The following is a 16,521-nucleotide window of genomic DNA, read 5'->3' as shown; positions in this document are numbered from 1 at the left end:
TCAACTGTCGATCCTTTTTGTTATGAGTTTTGTCATTCTGCATTTTATTTTGGGATCACATCTCATCTTTTAACGAAACATGTCTTTTCTTTGTCCCTTTGTTGTTCTGAACGCATGAGATGTTTCTTTCAAAAGGTTATTTACAAAATATTTTGATCAAACTCCAACATGCGTTTAAGATTAGTCAATCCTGAAGATTAAAATTATTTTGCTTGAATGACTCGATGCTTGTTGAAATGATATGAGGTGACCAAGAAACTTTTGAGCTCACACATGAATTGAACCATACACCATGTAGCTAAGTTTTAGCAGTATGCATAATGACATATAGTGGATTCAGTAGTTATGGACTCATGAATTATGATTCGTACAAGTCTAAACCATTACATTGGATGAGGTCAAAATTTATCGGTTCTAACCGACCTTGCTTGAAATGAGAAAAGGCCATTTTTGTTTCATCCTTTCACAATTCTTGAAATATATATCCCTTGCAGTCCCATTTTGAGCTGATAGAATATTTCTTTCATAAAAAACCCTGACTAGGATCACACCCCACACTGGGGGCAATGAGAGTCTTTTCCTAGAAAAGACGAAGACAATGTTAGAGTCAATGGATAAAGGGAAGGCTTAGAACAAAAGTCCAATAATTGAGAAAGGGCTAGAAGAAGAAAGCCAAAGATTGATAAAGACACAACAAATGCCAAAAGTTAACTCGAAAAAATTTCAAGTGTGATGTCTTTCGGTGTGTTCATGGTAAAGCCTCTATAATCCTCAAAAGTTTAGATTGGTTATTCATTAAAGAAAAGTTGGATTTGCGTTATGACCTATGTTAAACAAATGTTGATTTTTGAGATTAACAAGGTTATATGTCACTATCTCTACAAAGACAACATGAGGAAAAGAGATTGATGAGTAATTGATGGTGATCCTAGGTTCTTGAAACCCTCAAACACCTTTTGAGATTGTGAAATTCCTTTCTTTCATAGCCATGAACCATAGCCTACATTACGTGCTTTAGAAAGTCCTTTTTAATCAAGTAAGCAATCTGAACCGATAAATGGCGATCTCAAAACTTGAAGAGTTGTTTCATACAGGTCATGACTTCATGAATTAAGCTACTGATTATTATGCATGCTGATAAAATTAGTGCTAAGAAAAGATACAATCTTTCTTGATAAAGCCTCAAGTTTTGACTCGGGTACCTTGTTTTTCTTGAAATTCATAAAAGGTCACCTCATCACAAATAATCAAAAGGTATACCCAAAATTAGAGTTTAAAATGGATACAAAGAACCATGGAAAAAGCCATTTTAATCTTACAACGAGTTAATTTTTTTTCTCTCTCTCAAAATACAAGACAATCAAAGGACTATATTGAATAGCGTGTGTTGGATCTTTGACCAACAAAGCTTGATTTCCAAAAGTACTTTCAAAAATTGACATCTCTCTGATTTCATTTCAACAATCAGACTTGAATTGACATGATCTTTGAAATGTGAGATTTGATTCCAAAATAAGAAAGATTTTTAAATAGGAGAAACATCGACCGAGTTCTTAGATTCCTGACAGAAATGACGTCAATTCTCCTCGACACTCCTGGGGGCAACACAATGGACCTCCGAGAAGGAAAACAAACAGTGTTTAAATCAGCTAGGGGGTAAAGATGATCAAATGATGAATCAATGAACTGAGGACAATATGGTTCAAAGCAAGATAATCAGTGAATGAGCACATTCAGATCAATTACGGGCAATGATGTTCAAGAACAGTTTATGATCCAGTAAACCCCGACAACAATTGAGAACAAGGATGTACCTAAAAGACATCTTCATATCTTCATCTTGGTTTATCGTCTCCAATATGGCTATGACTATTGAAAGATATTATCACATGATTGCCTTTGAATGAATGTTGGGAGAATGCACCACACCTGCCTAGACTGATCGTGGGACCATCTGATTTGAAGCTCAAATGCGCATTGCACCACATGAGTATGGGTGATAAAAGCGACATCATTAATGAGGTTGAGGCATTTCTTTTCACAATCTGGTTAGATGAGTTGAGAAGAACTTATTGAGAAAGAAATTGAGCATACAACGATGAGCTTTTTACTGCAAAGTATGAAATGCAGGTCTGAATGACATGACAGTTCCATGAAAGTGGATGACTGCATATCCTTGAAGGGTATGTTTCAACTGGAGGTGAGTTCATAGCTGATTGACAATCTTGATGGGTGTTGGCACGATGCACACAATCAATCAGAGAACAATTCTTGAAAGAATCCAGGAGATGAACGATTTGTTAAGCTTTTTAATGATAAATCAAGCAACACCACACTTGGGGGCATTGTCAAGCTTGATAAACAGCGAGAGCGGTAATCATCACGGATAGCCCAAGATGGGCACTGCATGTACAACTGAGCGGATGGCTAGCACATGAATGAGCCAATGCATCGAAAAACAAATAAGGTTTTGGAATGCAAACAAAGCCACCCTATGACGATGAAGCATCAAAGAGGGGGAACCTATATTTCAAAAACAGGTAAGATGCATTGCATATCATCTAACTTCACGAGCATTGCATATTTGTTTTGCAGATATTTCACGAAACAAAATTCCCATTGGGATCCAACGAGACTCACATGAATTGAAGTTCTTGTAAATCACATCAAAGATGGCAATTCCACAAAAGCAAAATTCATAAATGAAGATAAGAAAGATGGATTTTTATTCATGGGAAAAGGGGCTTACAAGTACAAATGTTAAACAGTGCGAGGACGATCAGGGATATTTTCATCTTGATGGTTAATCATGCCTTGAAATTCCTCAAATTGTTTATGCATACGCTCCATCTCTTCCTCGAACTCAAGGTGTCGTGTGTTAACATAGTCCCGCCAAAAGTCAACACGTGTATTCAGCTCTTGGTTTCTCCTCTCCAAGTTGTTTCTGTGACGTCTCTCATCACGGAGTCTATTCCTTAAATTCTCAATCTGATGATGGAGATCAAGAACCTGAGTATTCAACTCAAGTCTTCTGGCATGAAGACGCTCTGCAACGTTCACCAAAGACGAAGTAGCTCTGATACTGAGAGCAAGTGACTGATTCACCGCTTCAATATCGGTCCTGGCAGCTAGCATTATTTCATCACGAGGAAGGATCATGTCTCTAGCCACGGTTACAGCAATATCTTCGTTGTCCATTACAGTATCCTCTATTGTAACTGGACGACCATTCACTTCAAAGCTAGTACGCCAAACTGCAGGCTCTACTGCAGGAACAGGGTTTGGGTTAGCATTGGAAGAAGAGGAAGACATGATTAAAGCTTTAAAAGTTAAGAACTTTGAGAGTCTTGAAAATGCAAGAAGTTGATGATGTCTTTTGCCAAATACTGCGTGATTTATAAGGAATTTACTCCTACCATCTTTTTGAACGGCAGCTCAAATCTCAACTGTACATACAGTACTTTCTTGGGAAGCTTTCCTTATTTTTGGGATCCACAAATCGAATCCCAACCATACATACATTGACTTCCTTGAGAAGCTTTCCTCATTTTTGGGATCCAAATCAAATCCCAACCATACATACATGACTTCCTTAAGAAGCTTTCCTTATTTTTAGGATTTACAAATCAGATCTCAACCGTACATACAAGACTTTCTTGAGAAGCTTTCCTCATTTTTGGGATCCACAAATCGAATCTCAACCGTGCATACAAGACTTTCTTGAGAAGCTTTCCTCGTTTTTGGGATCCATCTCTGAGATCGATTTACAAATCAGATTTCAACCATACAGGTATGACTTCCTTTAGAATTTTTTCATCAACCCTGAAGCTCATTGCTGAAATCACTTTCATGTATTTCACAAAATTATATTGAAATCACTTCCAAAGTATTTTCAATTAGACCACTTGCGAGTTTCTTCGCATTTTATCATCGGGCAGGTCGCCTGGAACAATTAGACCACTTGCGAGTTTCCTCGCATTTTCACTATCGGGCAGGTCGCCTGGAACAATTAGACCACTTGCGAGTTTCCTCGTACTTTATCATCGGGCAGGTCGCCTGGAACAATTAGACCACTCGCGAGTTTCCTCGTATTTTCACCATCGGGCAGGTCGCCTGGAACAATTAGACCACTTGCGAGTTTCCTCGCATTTTATCATCGGGCAGGTCGCCTGGAACAATTAGACCACTTGCGAGTTTCCTCGCATTTTCACTATCGGGCAGGTCGCCTGGAACAATTAGACCACTTGCGAGTTTCCTCGCATTTTCACTATCGGGCAGGTCGCCTGGAACAATTAGACCACTTGCGAGTTTCCTCGTACTTTATCATCGGGCAGGTCGCCTGGAACAATTAGACCACTCGCGAGTTTCCTCGTATTTTCACCATCGGGCAGGTCGCCTGGAACAATTAGACCACTTGCGAGTTTCCTCGCATTTTATCATCGGGCAGGTCGCCTGGAACAATTAGACCACTTGTGAGTTTCCTCGCATTTTACTATCGGGCAGGTCGCCTGGAACAATTAGACCACTCGCGAGTTTCCTCGTATTTTCACCATCGGGCAGGTCGCCTGGAACAATTAGACCACTTGCGAGTTTCCTCGCATTTTATCATCGGGCAGGTCGCCTGGAACAATTAGACCACTTGCGAGTTTCTTCGCATTTTATCATCGGGCAGGTCGCCTGGACCACTCACAAATTCTTTTGCTTTCATCTTCGCTATCGGGCAGGTCGCCTGGAACAATTAGACCACTTGCGAGTTTCCTCGCATTTTATCATCAGGGTGGTCACCTGGAAAATAAGACCAATGTTGAAATCACTTTCATGTATTTCACAAAAAAAAAAAATCAATTTTGAAATCACTTTCATGTATTTCACAAAACCATTGTTGAAATCACTTTCATGTATTTCACAATGCTAATCTGAAATCACTTTCATGTATTTCACAACATTAATCTGAAGTCACTTCCATGTATTTCACAAGATCAATATTGAAAACACTTTCATGTTTTTCACTTGGGCAGGTCGCCCATAACAATTAGACCAACCGAACAATCTGTGCATTTTTCAACACTTCCATCGTTTTTCTTTACAAAACTTACTATGCAAAGTCAAAAGAAAATGAATTTTCCAATGCCTTTGCACCGTAAGCATTGTAAAGAGGGGGCAACTGTTGTAACCTAATTTTGGATCCACCTAGATTTTCTCGAATGTTATTTTATTTCTATTATTATTTATAAAAATCCAAAAAAAAATTAAGAAAAAAAAGTTTAAAAATTCAAAAAATATACTTTTCTCGAGTCAACCGCATCTTTCCATCAAAACCGAGTCCACCGGGTCAATACGGGTCAAACCATGTCGACCAGGGTAAAAAATGAGTTTCAGACCATTTCGGGTCAAAACCGTCATTTTTGGTCAAAACTGAGTCCACCGGGTCAATACAGGTCAAACCATGTCGATCAGGGTAAAAAATGAGTTTCGGGCCGTTTCGGGTCAAAACCGTCATTTTTTACCAAAACCGAGTCCACCGGGTCAATACGGGTCAAACCATGTCGACCAGGGTAAAAAATGAGTTTCGGGCCGTTTCGGGTCAAAACCGTCATTTTTGACCAAAACCGAGTCCACCGGGTCAATACGGGTCAAACAATGTCGACCAGAGTAAAAAATGAGTTTCGAGCTGTTTCGAGTCAAAACCGTCATTTTTGACCAAAACCGAGTCCACCGGGTCAATACGGGTCAAACCATGTCGACCAGAGTAAAAAATGAGTTTCGAGCTGTTTCGGGTTAAAAACCATCATTTTCGACCAAAACCCAGTTCACTGGGTTGATACCCATCAAAAGTTTTTTTCCCGGTGTTTAAAATAATTTTCGGTCATTAAAATGGATTTTTAGTGGTTGAATCAGATTTTTTCTAATACTAGTTTTTTTAATTTTTACTTATATAAATATATAGTATTATACATAATAATAATAATAAAAAAATATAAATAAATAAAAATAATAAAATAAATTGTCAACGCGTTGCGCCGAAAGCAAACGGCGATTAAACAAATAACAAAAGCAAACGGTGATTTAAAAAATAATATTTGAAGATTTTCATTGGCTATAAATAGCCAGTGATAGTTCGACAGAGAAGGGAGGGAGGAAAGGAAAAAAAAAAAGAAAAAGAGGAAAAAGAACAAAGAAAAAATCTTTACTATTCACGTTTTTTTCACTATTTCTTCATGCGAGTAGGATATTGATTTTCAAAAAAAACAATTTGAAAAATATCAAATATATCCTAACCGTTAGATCTATAGTGTTTAGATCTGAACCGTTGATTTAATAGGGTACAATAGAGCTTACCACACCAAATTAAAACCCAAATAAATCTCAGCCCTTAAAACAATTCTCCTTTAGATCCGGTGGCGCCACGTCACACGGTGTACCGAGCTTTCGGTGCACCGCGCCACACCAGATCAAGGATCCTCTCATCCGGACCGTCCGATCAACTTGTAGATCCATCCAATCGCAGCCGCAGGATCAGTTCAACGACGATCCAACGGTTCGCAGCCTTTAGATGCACCGGTGAACCATGCGCGCGTTCACACCATAGCACAGCTCAGAGTCTCTCTCTCCTCTCGCCGGCGACTTTCTCTCTCTCCCCCGATCTCCCATCTCCGGCCGTCTCCAGCCTCCGCACAACCACAGAAAGGTTTCTCCCCTGATGTAAAGAAAAACCCCGGTGGTTTTCATTGATTTCGCCGCCTCATTTGGCCGGAAAAGGGCCGCGATTGTCGGCGGCCACCGAAGCTTCAAGTCGTTGATTCTCCTTCGTCAGCCATCAACGGCGGACGATACCACCTCCATCAGAATCCTCGTTCTCAGATCTACCAGGATCGACCGTCGGTTGGACAGAAATCTCGCCGGGAATACTCGCCGCCGCCCACAGTAACCGCGCGTGTGCCACACGCGCCGCCAGTGGCATTTTCGTAATTTTTCGAGAAATCCGAGGGTATTTCAGTCTTTTACCTATACATTGACACTCAGGTAATTTTTTGGGTTTCAACTGGTATTTTTGATATTTTTTATATATAAATGCTTGTAAATTTTCTTGCATGTTGTAAAAAAATACAAAAACCAAAGTTGACAAGTCTCCTAATTTTTAGGGACTGATGTCATTTTTAACGCGTCTCCTATTTTTAGGGACCGACGTTAACCATTTAAAAAAAACAAGTTACCAATAAACCCAAAATATAATGGATTATATCCATTATTTCTTTTGGTAATCCAGACGTAATTCTCCTTTTTAGGGACAAGCGTCAATATTTTAGACGAGTCTCCTAATTTTTAGGGACTGATGTCATTTTTAATGTGTCTCCTATTTTTAGGGACCGACATTAATCATTTTAAAATAATTACCAATAAGCCCAAAATATAATCGCATTTGAATCAAATAGAAAACACACAAGTAAGGGTAACCTTTCTATTGAAAGGATGTTTTAAGGGTGGTGTCTACCTTCCCTTAATCATAACTAACCCCGTACCCGAATCTCTGGGACCAGTGTCTAATTTGGGATTTCTAGTTCCCTCAAATTACTAGATGGCGACTCCAATAAAATCTTTGTTTCCCCCAATCAAGAAAAAAAACCCCTTTTTGTTAAATAAACAAAAAAAAGCGGGAGCCGTCGCCCGACGTCGTGTATCGACATCTCTCACGACCAATGTTTGTAAACAAAATGAACAAAAGAACATGAGGGGTGTAGCTTAACTGGTCAGGTTTTAAGTTTGTTTTTTAGAGGTCATCGGTTCGAGTCCCACAAGCCTTAGAGTCACTAGAGGCTTACATGGTCGTTAACTTCAAGGCCCGTAGAATTAATCAAGGTATATGCAAACTAACCCGAACACCTATATTAAAAAAACAAAATGAACAGATAATTGTTTTTTTTTAGTGTATATCATGTTTGATATCACTTATTGTAATCATTTCAAAATATTATGCTTTCTCTACTAAGTTTTGTTCCCTTTTTTTATCTTTAAACAAAGAAAGATAGATACCTTTTGTCTTTGATCAAAGGATAAAAACCAGGCTTTGGAAAAACTTGTGCCAGCAGAGCCATGTTGCTATCAACTATATCTTTCTGAGATTACTAATACGTGGGCATGTGCATATAATCTTCCTCTCATACTATTTTATTAAGGATACTATGATTTTTAATCGATTAGATGTTTTTTTTCCATGTCATGCATGCATTTTATTGTAAATATAATGGAAATATGAAATATTTTCATTTTCCTCATGTAATTTGCAAAAACTGATTTTTTTATATTAATATGGGTGTTCGGATTATCTTGGGTGTAATTCAATTAATTTCATAGATTCTAAAATTAACGATTATATAAGCTTTTAATTACTCTGAAATTTATAAAGATCAAACTAATAATTATTGGATTGAAAAAAAAAAAACTGATTTTTCTTTGGCCAGGTGGCCTGAAATTAGCCCTGCCTTTTAAAATGCATTGCACAATTAATGTCGGCTTGAAGTTATAAATAGAGACTCCATATTATGCATATTTACATTTAGTTTAATTAGTACGATCAATGTCTTTAGATTTTACCGAGGAGCTTGAAAATAATTGTCATTGCAAAGCAGTCAAACAACTAAAGGAAGGACTACAGATATTCAATTCTGTAATGATTGAGCAATTTAAGATCCAACTCTAATCCGTGAAATAAAGGGGTTACAAACGGACAAGGAAAAATATAGTACGAGGGTTTTCTAGAAAATAAGGTTTGTGTCGGTAATGATATTTTTAATATTAATTCAATAAAAATTACTACAGCAAATCAAAAGATCTCTTTATTGATTTGCTTTTTGATAATTTTTTAGTAAATAAATTCCCTTACAAGAATTTCAAACTAAAAAAAATGATTTAGCCATTCAGTTTCAAACAACTTATAACAAAATTTATATCAATATAATTTATGAATATTCATTCAACTCGACTTAAATGAGATGGGTGTTTTATAATTATAAATTACAAGTAAAAAATAAAGTATAAATATTATTAAATTCGATCTCAAACTTGCTCAAATTTAACTTAAAATATATATTTATATTTATAAAACATTTAGATTTTTTCCACATATATAATTTAGATTTGTTTATTCTTGTTTTTTTGCAGAACCCTAAAAAGATTTCAAAACTGTTTTGCTATTGATCACTAAGATGAAGCACCCTAAAAAAAATCTAAATTAATTTGTTGTCTCTCACGCCCAAATCTCTTCTTTCTTTTAATTAATTCTATCTACTATCATAGCTTGCACTTCTTTATCTAGCTTTAACTTCTTTGTTTCCAGCACCTTTACATGTATTCTCTTTCCCTCGTTTGCTGGGATTTAGCCTTTGCTTTATCCATGGCCTCCTTCTCAGCAGCAGCAGCAGCAGCAGCAGCAGCAGCAGCAGCAGCAGCTAGCAGCTAGCAGCAGACAAAGTTTAATCCAGCATCTGCAAATTCATTATTATTGTTTTGAGTCCTCCTCTCGTGACAAAATCCATAAGTTTTTCAATACGAGAAGCCACTTAATTCCTTGCTGCACGATTGAGAGTATAAAATGGAGTTTTGGAAAGGATACTCATTGACCTTGTTTCTAGAGCTCGTAGAAGAAAAGGAACCCATCTTTGACTTTGATATCCGTGGTGGTGTTCTTGGAGATGGGAGTCTAGAGGGTGGTGGCGCACTTGTGGGTTGAGTAAAAAGAGGGATTTCCGACGTAAAAAGCCATGATTCAGAGACCTTTTCAAATATTGGAGAGGAAATAATTTTATAGATTTTAAAGTTAATAATTATATAAATTTAAAAAAATTTAAATTTATAATTATTAATAAATAAATTTAAAATTTAACCGGTTCAGCTGGCTGGTATTCTTTTCTTCTGTTTTTGATTGTTATCTTTCTTGCAAAGCAATCGGATTGTTATTATTATTATCATGAAAATATTTAGCTAACAATAAAGCAACGAGCTGGAGAGATCACACGGTTGAAATCATGCCGCGTGTACAAGAGTTCCAACTAACACCACGTGGCACCGACAATCCAACAGATGAACGGACTGTAGCTCAGAAACATCAAAAGAATAAAAAATAATGGCTTCACCTTTCTTCTATCAAATCGTCCACCGAAAACGAAAAAAAAAATCCCAAACCGTAACCCTAATTATTACGTTGGAATTTTGATTTCAATGGAACCCCCAAATCAGAACGACGACGGTGGTTTCTTCTTCGACGCGCTCGATGACTTCCCCTTTCACGATTGCATAGTCACCGACCAATCAGCTCATTCCACCTCAACCTCCGCTCTCTCTGATCACTCGCCGGATTCCCCTTTGATCGGTTCAGATGCCTTAGTAATTGACGACCCCGGAAAGAGGAGGAGAAAGAACAGGCTTAAACTTTATCTCGATTTGAAGGGAAATAAGAGGAATTTGGATGGCGCTGAGTCAACTCGGTCGATTTCCGACCGAGTTGGCCCTCGACGAGCTGACTCATCTGCGGTGGGAGGTGTTGGGGAGGAGGAGAAGAAGGAAGAATCGATGGTGACGAGGGCGACTGACGACCGATTTGGTGACCCGGTAGACTCAGCGGGTGAACTCGATGAGTCAACTCGGCGAGCTTACTCATCTGCGGTGGGAGGTGTCGGGGAGGAGGAGAAGAAGGAGGAATCGACGGTGACTACGGCGATTGACGACCGAGTTGGTGACTCGGTAGGCTCAGCGGGTGAACTCGATGAGTCGACAAATTTGCTTGTGTTCGTAGCTGGGTTGGTGATTAAGGCAATTGGATTCCAATTAAATTTGTTAGTTTATTTTGTCACATTTCCCTTGTGGATTTTGTATTGTTTTTATATGCTAGTTGTGGATCCATTTGGAACTATAAGACGGGGTAGAGGGTTTATTGTCCGGAAGTTGGTTTCTTTATGGAATTTGGTTGGTGGGTTTTTTGGTTCTTTTATAGATGATTGGTTAAAGGAACATAAAACAATATGGAGCCTTTTGATGCAATTTGGGTGGGGCTTGTTTTGGTCATGCTATGTTTGTGTCATTTTGTGTGGATTATTGGTGTTCTCGGTTATGCTTAGTGGGGTTTTAATGAGATATTTGGTGGAGGAACCGATAAAAATAAGGCAGGATTTGATTTTTGATTATACGAAAGACAATCCAGTTGCATATGTGCCCATACAATCTTGTGGTGGTGTTGCTTGTTGTGAAGAGAATATTGGAGATTTCAAGAGCTTAAATACTCGGGTTATACCGCCTAATCACAAGTTGCAAGTTTCTGTTTTGTTGACAATGCCAGAGTCAGAGTACAACAGAAATCTTGGGGTTTTTCAGGTACATTTTTTATTCATTGGGCAAGGAATTTGCAGTGTTTTGGTTGCTATGTTGTAGTTTATAGTTTGTTGCTTGGTTTGTAGCCATTTTGTTTTGTGGAACTGAACTGCATCATAATGCTTAAAATTCTACCAGTTTTGTTTGAAATATGTTTTCGAACTGATACTGCCATGTGAGAACTTGGGGGATAAAATTAACATCGGACTAGTAACCTCACATGTCAGGGAAGATTTGTTAGCTTTCTAGTTATGAACTACTCCTTCGACGAGGCAATGCTATGGTTTCTCCATTGCTGTGTTCTGTGATATTTATCTGCATCCTTATCTTTTAGGAACCTTTTTCTTTTTTGGCATGACCTATAACAAGAAGAAGCTATCACAGAGGTATTTAATTAAGTGAAAACTTGTACAGAGTTGAACTTGTTCTGTTTATTGAAGGAAAGAAGAAATAAAACCTCCTTATACTTCAGATACTAATCATCAATGATTTTCTTTTAATCTTTCAGAAATGCTTGCCCTGACTTGCTTCATTTGTTCATTTGCAGATCCGTGTAGACTTCCTCTCTGCTGATGGGAAAACCCTTGCCAGCAAAAGCCATCCATCCATTTTAAAATTCAAAAGTGAGCCTATCCGCTTTTTATTGACTTTTCTTAAGGCTGCCCCTCTTGTTGCTGGCTACATATCTGAGTCCCAGACTTTGGCATTGAAGATAAAAGGTTTTACGGCACGTGACGTGCCTACTTCCTGCTTGAAGGTGATAATTGGACATAGAGCTGAATACAGATCTGGAGCTGGTATCCCTGAAATATATGATGCATCCATCGTACTTGAGTCGGAACTTCCTCTTTTAAAAAGGATTATATGGTATTGGAAGAAAACCATATTCATATGGACCTGCATGGTTTTATTTATGATGGAGTTGCTGTTTGCTCTGATATGTTGTAGGTCTGTTATTATTCCAAGAGCAATGCTGAGAGATGGTTCTGCTATCAACAATAGTACTCCAAACGACGCCCCTGCACAAAGTTTGATACTCGATACTGATTTTCGGTGCCCTTGATCATGATGATAAAAGAAAAGTTAACCTAACTGCAGTGCTAAAGTTTCTGTAACATTTCACATATAGTTAAGTATGCCATTTTAACATAGTTCTCCATCAATTCATTAATTTTTTTTCTTATATCATCAGTATAAATTCAATATCAATCAGTTGTAATTTGTGAATATTACATGGCGGGAAGACATCTAAATATCACTGGCTGGGTGTTACGTAATACAAAGCTAAATCAATAATGCTGTATGGCTATAACTTGCATGTATAATCCAGTTGCATATAGATAATGCTATGTGAAAAGCTAAACAAAGAGAAGTGGCACAAATTGTTGTATTTTGTTCCTAGAGCTCGGGAAATGCTTTCAAGAATGAAGTAAACGAGGGCATGTTGAGACTTTGAAATAATTTAATGCCCTAGGGATTCCTTTTCTCGATCGTTTTTAGAATTCTACGCCATGCCACTCTGCATAAAAATAAATTGACAGGCATTGATCGTGATGTGAACTTAAAGATTATCTGGACATGCTGAGTAAATGGCCTGTATAGAGCAGTGTTAGCAAAGAGATCAAGCTGTTGCCTTGGCTAATTCTGGTCTGGACGAAATATGGGTTATGTTCTTAGCAACTACACTTGTTGGTCTCGGCTCCAGAGCATGGCATGCTGAATTTAGTTCCTGTTTTCAAAACCTTGGTTAAACAGGTTCCTTAAATAGAACTTTGAATGATTCATGATTGTCTCAGCACCAAGATTTGTAACTATGCCATGTTCTTTTAAGTCTAGGGCGGGCACCCAGAACTGATATCTAACTGATTTGTGAATTAAAAGCAGCTTATATGTGCATTCCAGCCAAATTTTGTTATCCAGACAGCCTCTAGCGATTTCGTTGCTTTGATCGATCACTAAATATCTTCACTAGAGTTCTAAAGATGATGTGACTGGGGAATGGAGAATCCTAGCTACAGCCGAAGCTGCGTTACATCATATCATTTGAAATCCATAACCCAACTTTGACATCATTGATTCTATATTGGCAGCCTAAAGTCCTTGGTAATTACTTCGGAAGATAACTAATACATGATCCAAGTGATATGGATATGTTATTTTGCTTTTAAAAATAAAAAAATCATTACATTATATAAAAAATAAAAAAAAAATTAATGTGAAGACTTAAAATGTGTGTTGGTAATGTGGTAGTGGTTGCTTTTCAAATAACTTTTCATGTCGAAATGCACGCCAATAATTTTTTTAATTTTTTTTAAAATTATTTTTAACATCAATACATCAAAACGATCCAAAACATATAAATTATATTAAATTTTAATAAAAAAAATATATATTTTAAATTTTTTATAAACATAATTTGCACAACATTCCCAGACAATTTCTTAACCACCCCGATTAATTCAACGTTAATTAAATCCCTATAAAAATACAAAAATGCTCAACATTTTTCAGGCCTTAAATGTCGTAATACTATTCCAAATGCCTTTTTTATTTATTATTGTTTTGTCTTTCAATAAGACAACACAGAGACGAGTATTGTAGTGGAATGTTTTGGCTGTCTATGGTAGGCGCCCGCTCTCGCTATCTAATAATGGACAAGAGATGTCTTTGCATACCAATTCTCCTAAAACAAGTTCCGTGCTGTAACTATCATACTAGTTTTTTTTTTTTTCATAGTAGAAGCATATAGCAATATTATGAATGTGTTTTATTATATTATATTTTCTTGATTAAAAACACTAATATATTGCTTATATTTAATAAAATAAATTTAAAAATAATTGAATTAATCAATTGTGAAATATTGTTAATATTATTATATGAGAATATAAATATTTAATATCCACTTTTCTTTTGAATTCATGTGCTTTTATTTTTCATCTTGGAGGTTATTTTTCCAAATAAAAAACAAACAACTCTTAAAATATATCATACAAATACAATTTATTTATATCAAATATAAAAAATATAAATTATAATGATCTTTTTGAAATATTATAAAAATACAAAAAAATAAAAAAATAACAACTATTTTAAAAAAATGAACAAAACAATTTATAAAATATCAATTTAAATTAAAAAAAATAATGTAAACTAAAATATACACAAAAAGAGGGAGGATATTAATTAATTAATTTTTTTATAATAATAATAAAACGAAGAGAGAAGCCAAGAGATGGCAGGTTAGATCTGCACATGATGAGCTTTTATATATATATATATATATATATATATATATATATATATATATATATATTAAGTTGTCCATCTTTTTTTTAAAAAATAAAAAAAATTAATGTGGACGATGCGCGTATATCATCCCGGATTCTAAACAATTGAGGGTGGCTAGAAAATCGGGTTGATGTGTTTTTGGATTTAAAATTCTATTTATTAATCTATTTTGATATAAAAACACCTAAGAAATACTATAGAAATATATATATAAAAAAACAAATCTTTCAACTCAAAATACCTATAAATTGGTCTAAAAATACAAAATTAAATTGAAAAAAAAAATCTCTCAAGCTTAATCTATGTTTTCAATGAAGATGATGATAATAAATAACTACAAGCAAACTCTTTTATTGAATGAAATTCTTTGATATTAATATTGGCTATTTTTGTTATCAAAATCATAACAATTATCAATTTTCTCTTTTTTTTAATTATTTTTCAGTTAATTTCTCTTTTTTTTTTAAATTCAAAGACTAAAAAATAAAAATAAATGAACTTTGAGACTAAAATAAAAATTATGGAGAATATAGAATTGACCTTGTTTTTTTCTCCATGTTTTACGCCATTCCTTTATATTTAATTTAATATGTTTATTTGTTCCTTTTTATCCTTTTGGTTCACATGATTCCAATGACGAAAACAAAAAAACAAACGAACGAACAAACCGAAGTATAAAAAAATATAATGTGTCCTGTATGGATGATAGATACTATGTGGTCTCAAAACAATGTTTTGTAATGATTTAGGAAGTGTTTTTTTTTTTTAAAAAAAAAAATTGAATAATAATTCAATATTTCTATACAAATAACTAGAACAAACATAATTTACATGACGTCTTGAACTTAAATTTTTAAATATAGCATCTGTCTTTTTTAATTGTTTGTTATATTTCTTCACCAATTCATATAATCCTGTTTTATTTTTTAATTTTAAAAATATTTTTGTTTTTTTTAATTTTAAATTTGTTTTTTTTTCTTCAAATTAATATTTTTTTTTCTTCAAATTAATATTTTTTTTTACATTCTTAGATCATTTTGATGCGTTGATGTCAAAAATAATTTTTAAAAAATAAAAAAAATATTATTTTGATATATTTTCAAGTGAAAAGTACTTTGAAAAGCAACCGCAACCACACTTCAAACACACTTAAAACTATACAATCTGTTCAAATCATTTAATATATATATATATATCCTGTAAATGTTGATCCTAAATTAAAGAAGCAAGCAAATCTTCGTTGCCATCAACCTACCTCTTGAAATTAGAATCAACAAGAGAGGGAGAAAAGGCTCATTTAGTATAGTTGATGTATTTTGTTTCTGTTTTTTTTAAAAATATTTTTTAATTTATATTGGGAGGTATTTAATAGCGTTGTAATAGTTATTTTTCAAAATATTTTTTGTTTAAAAATGTATTAAAATAATATATTTTTTATTTTTTTAAAATATTTTTAATACCAGTATATCAAAACGATTTAAAAAAATAAAAAAATAATTTTAATTTTTTTTTCAAGTTTTTATGTAATTGCATTTTGAACGGATCCTAAATGTACTCAATTGTTTATTATAGCATTTTTTTAATCTCTTCAATTGTTAGTTTTTCTACCATGTTATTTATTTTTGAGCTTTTAAAATCTTATATCAAGATTTTGAAAATAAAATAAAATAAAACGGCCCGAACATTGAAATTCTTAATTTTAATTCCAGTCCTAAATTATTTCATACTCGTGACTTATTTTTTCAAAAGCAATCCAAATTCTCTAAAGAAATGGAAATAGGAAGACGTGGATTTTTTCAAGGAAGGTCCATTCCTCTCTATACGCGACAAAAAAAAAAAAAACACAGAAAAGAAAAGAAACAAGCAACA

At 35.0% G+C, this 16,521-nt stretch overlaps 1 protein-coding gene across 1 annotated transcript; it reads left to right on the top strand.

Moving 5' to 3' along the window:
- The first annotated feature begins 10,087 nt into the window (after positions 1-10,087).
- LOC133703916 (seipin-2) lies at positions 10,088-12,544 on the top strand. Its single transcript, XM_062128657.1, has 2 exons — positions 10,088-11,364; positions 11,909-12,544. Exons 1-2 carry the CDS (start codon positions 10,216-10,218, stop codon positions 12,422-12,424), a joined length of 1,665 nt encoding a protein of 554 aa, XP_061984641.1. The 5' UTR covers positions 10,088-10,215; the 3' UTR covers positions 12,425-12,544.
- Positions 12,545-16,521: the final 3,977 nt, after the last annotated feature.

The sequence above is a fragment of the Populus nigra genome, chromosome 9 (genome assembly GCF_951802175.1).
Source record: "Populus nigra chromosome 9, ddPopNigr1.1, whole genome shotgun sequence".
NCBI classification, from domain to species: domain Eukaryota; kingdom Viridiplantae; phylum Streptophyta; class Magnoliopsida; order Malpighiales; family Salicaceae; genus Populus; species Populus nigra.
Note: the sequence above shows the minus strand (reverse complement) of the source record. Positions and strands in the feature narration are given on the sequence as shown.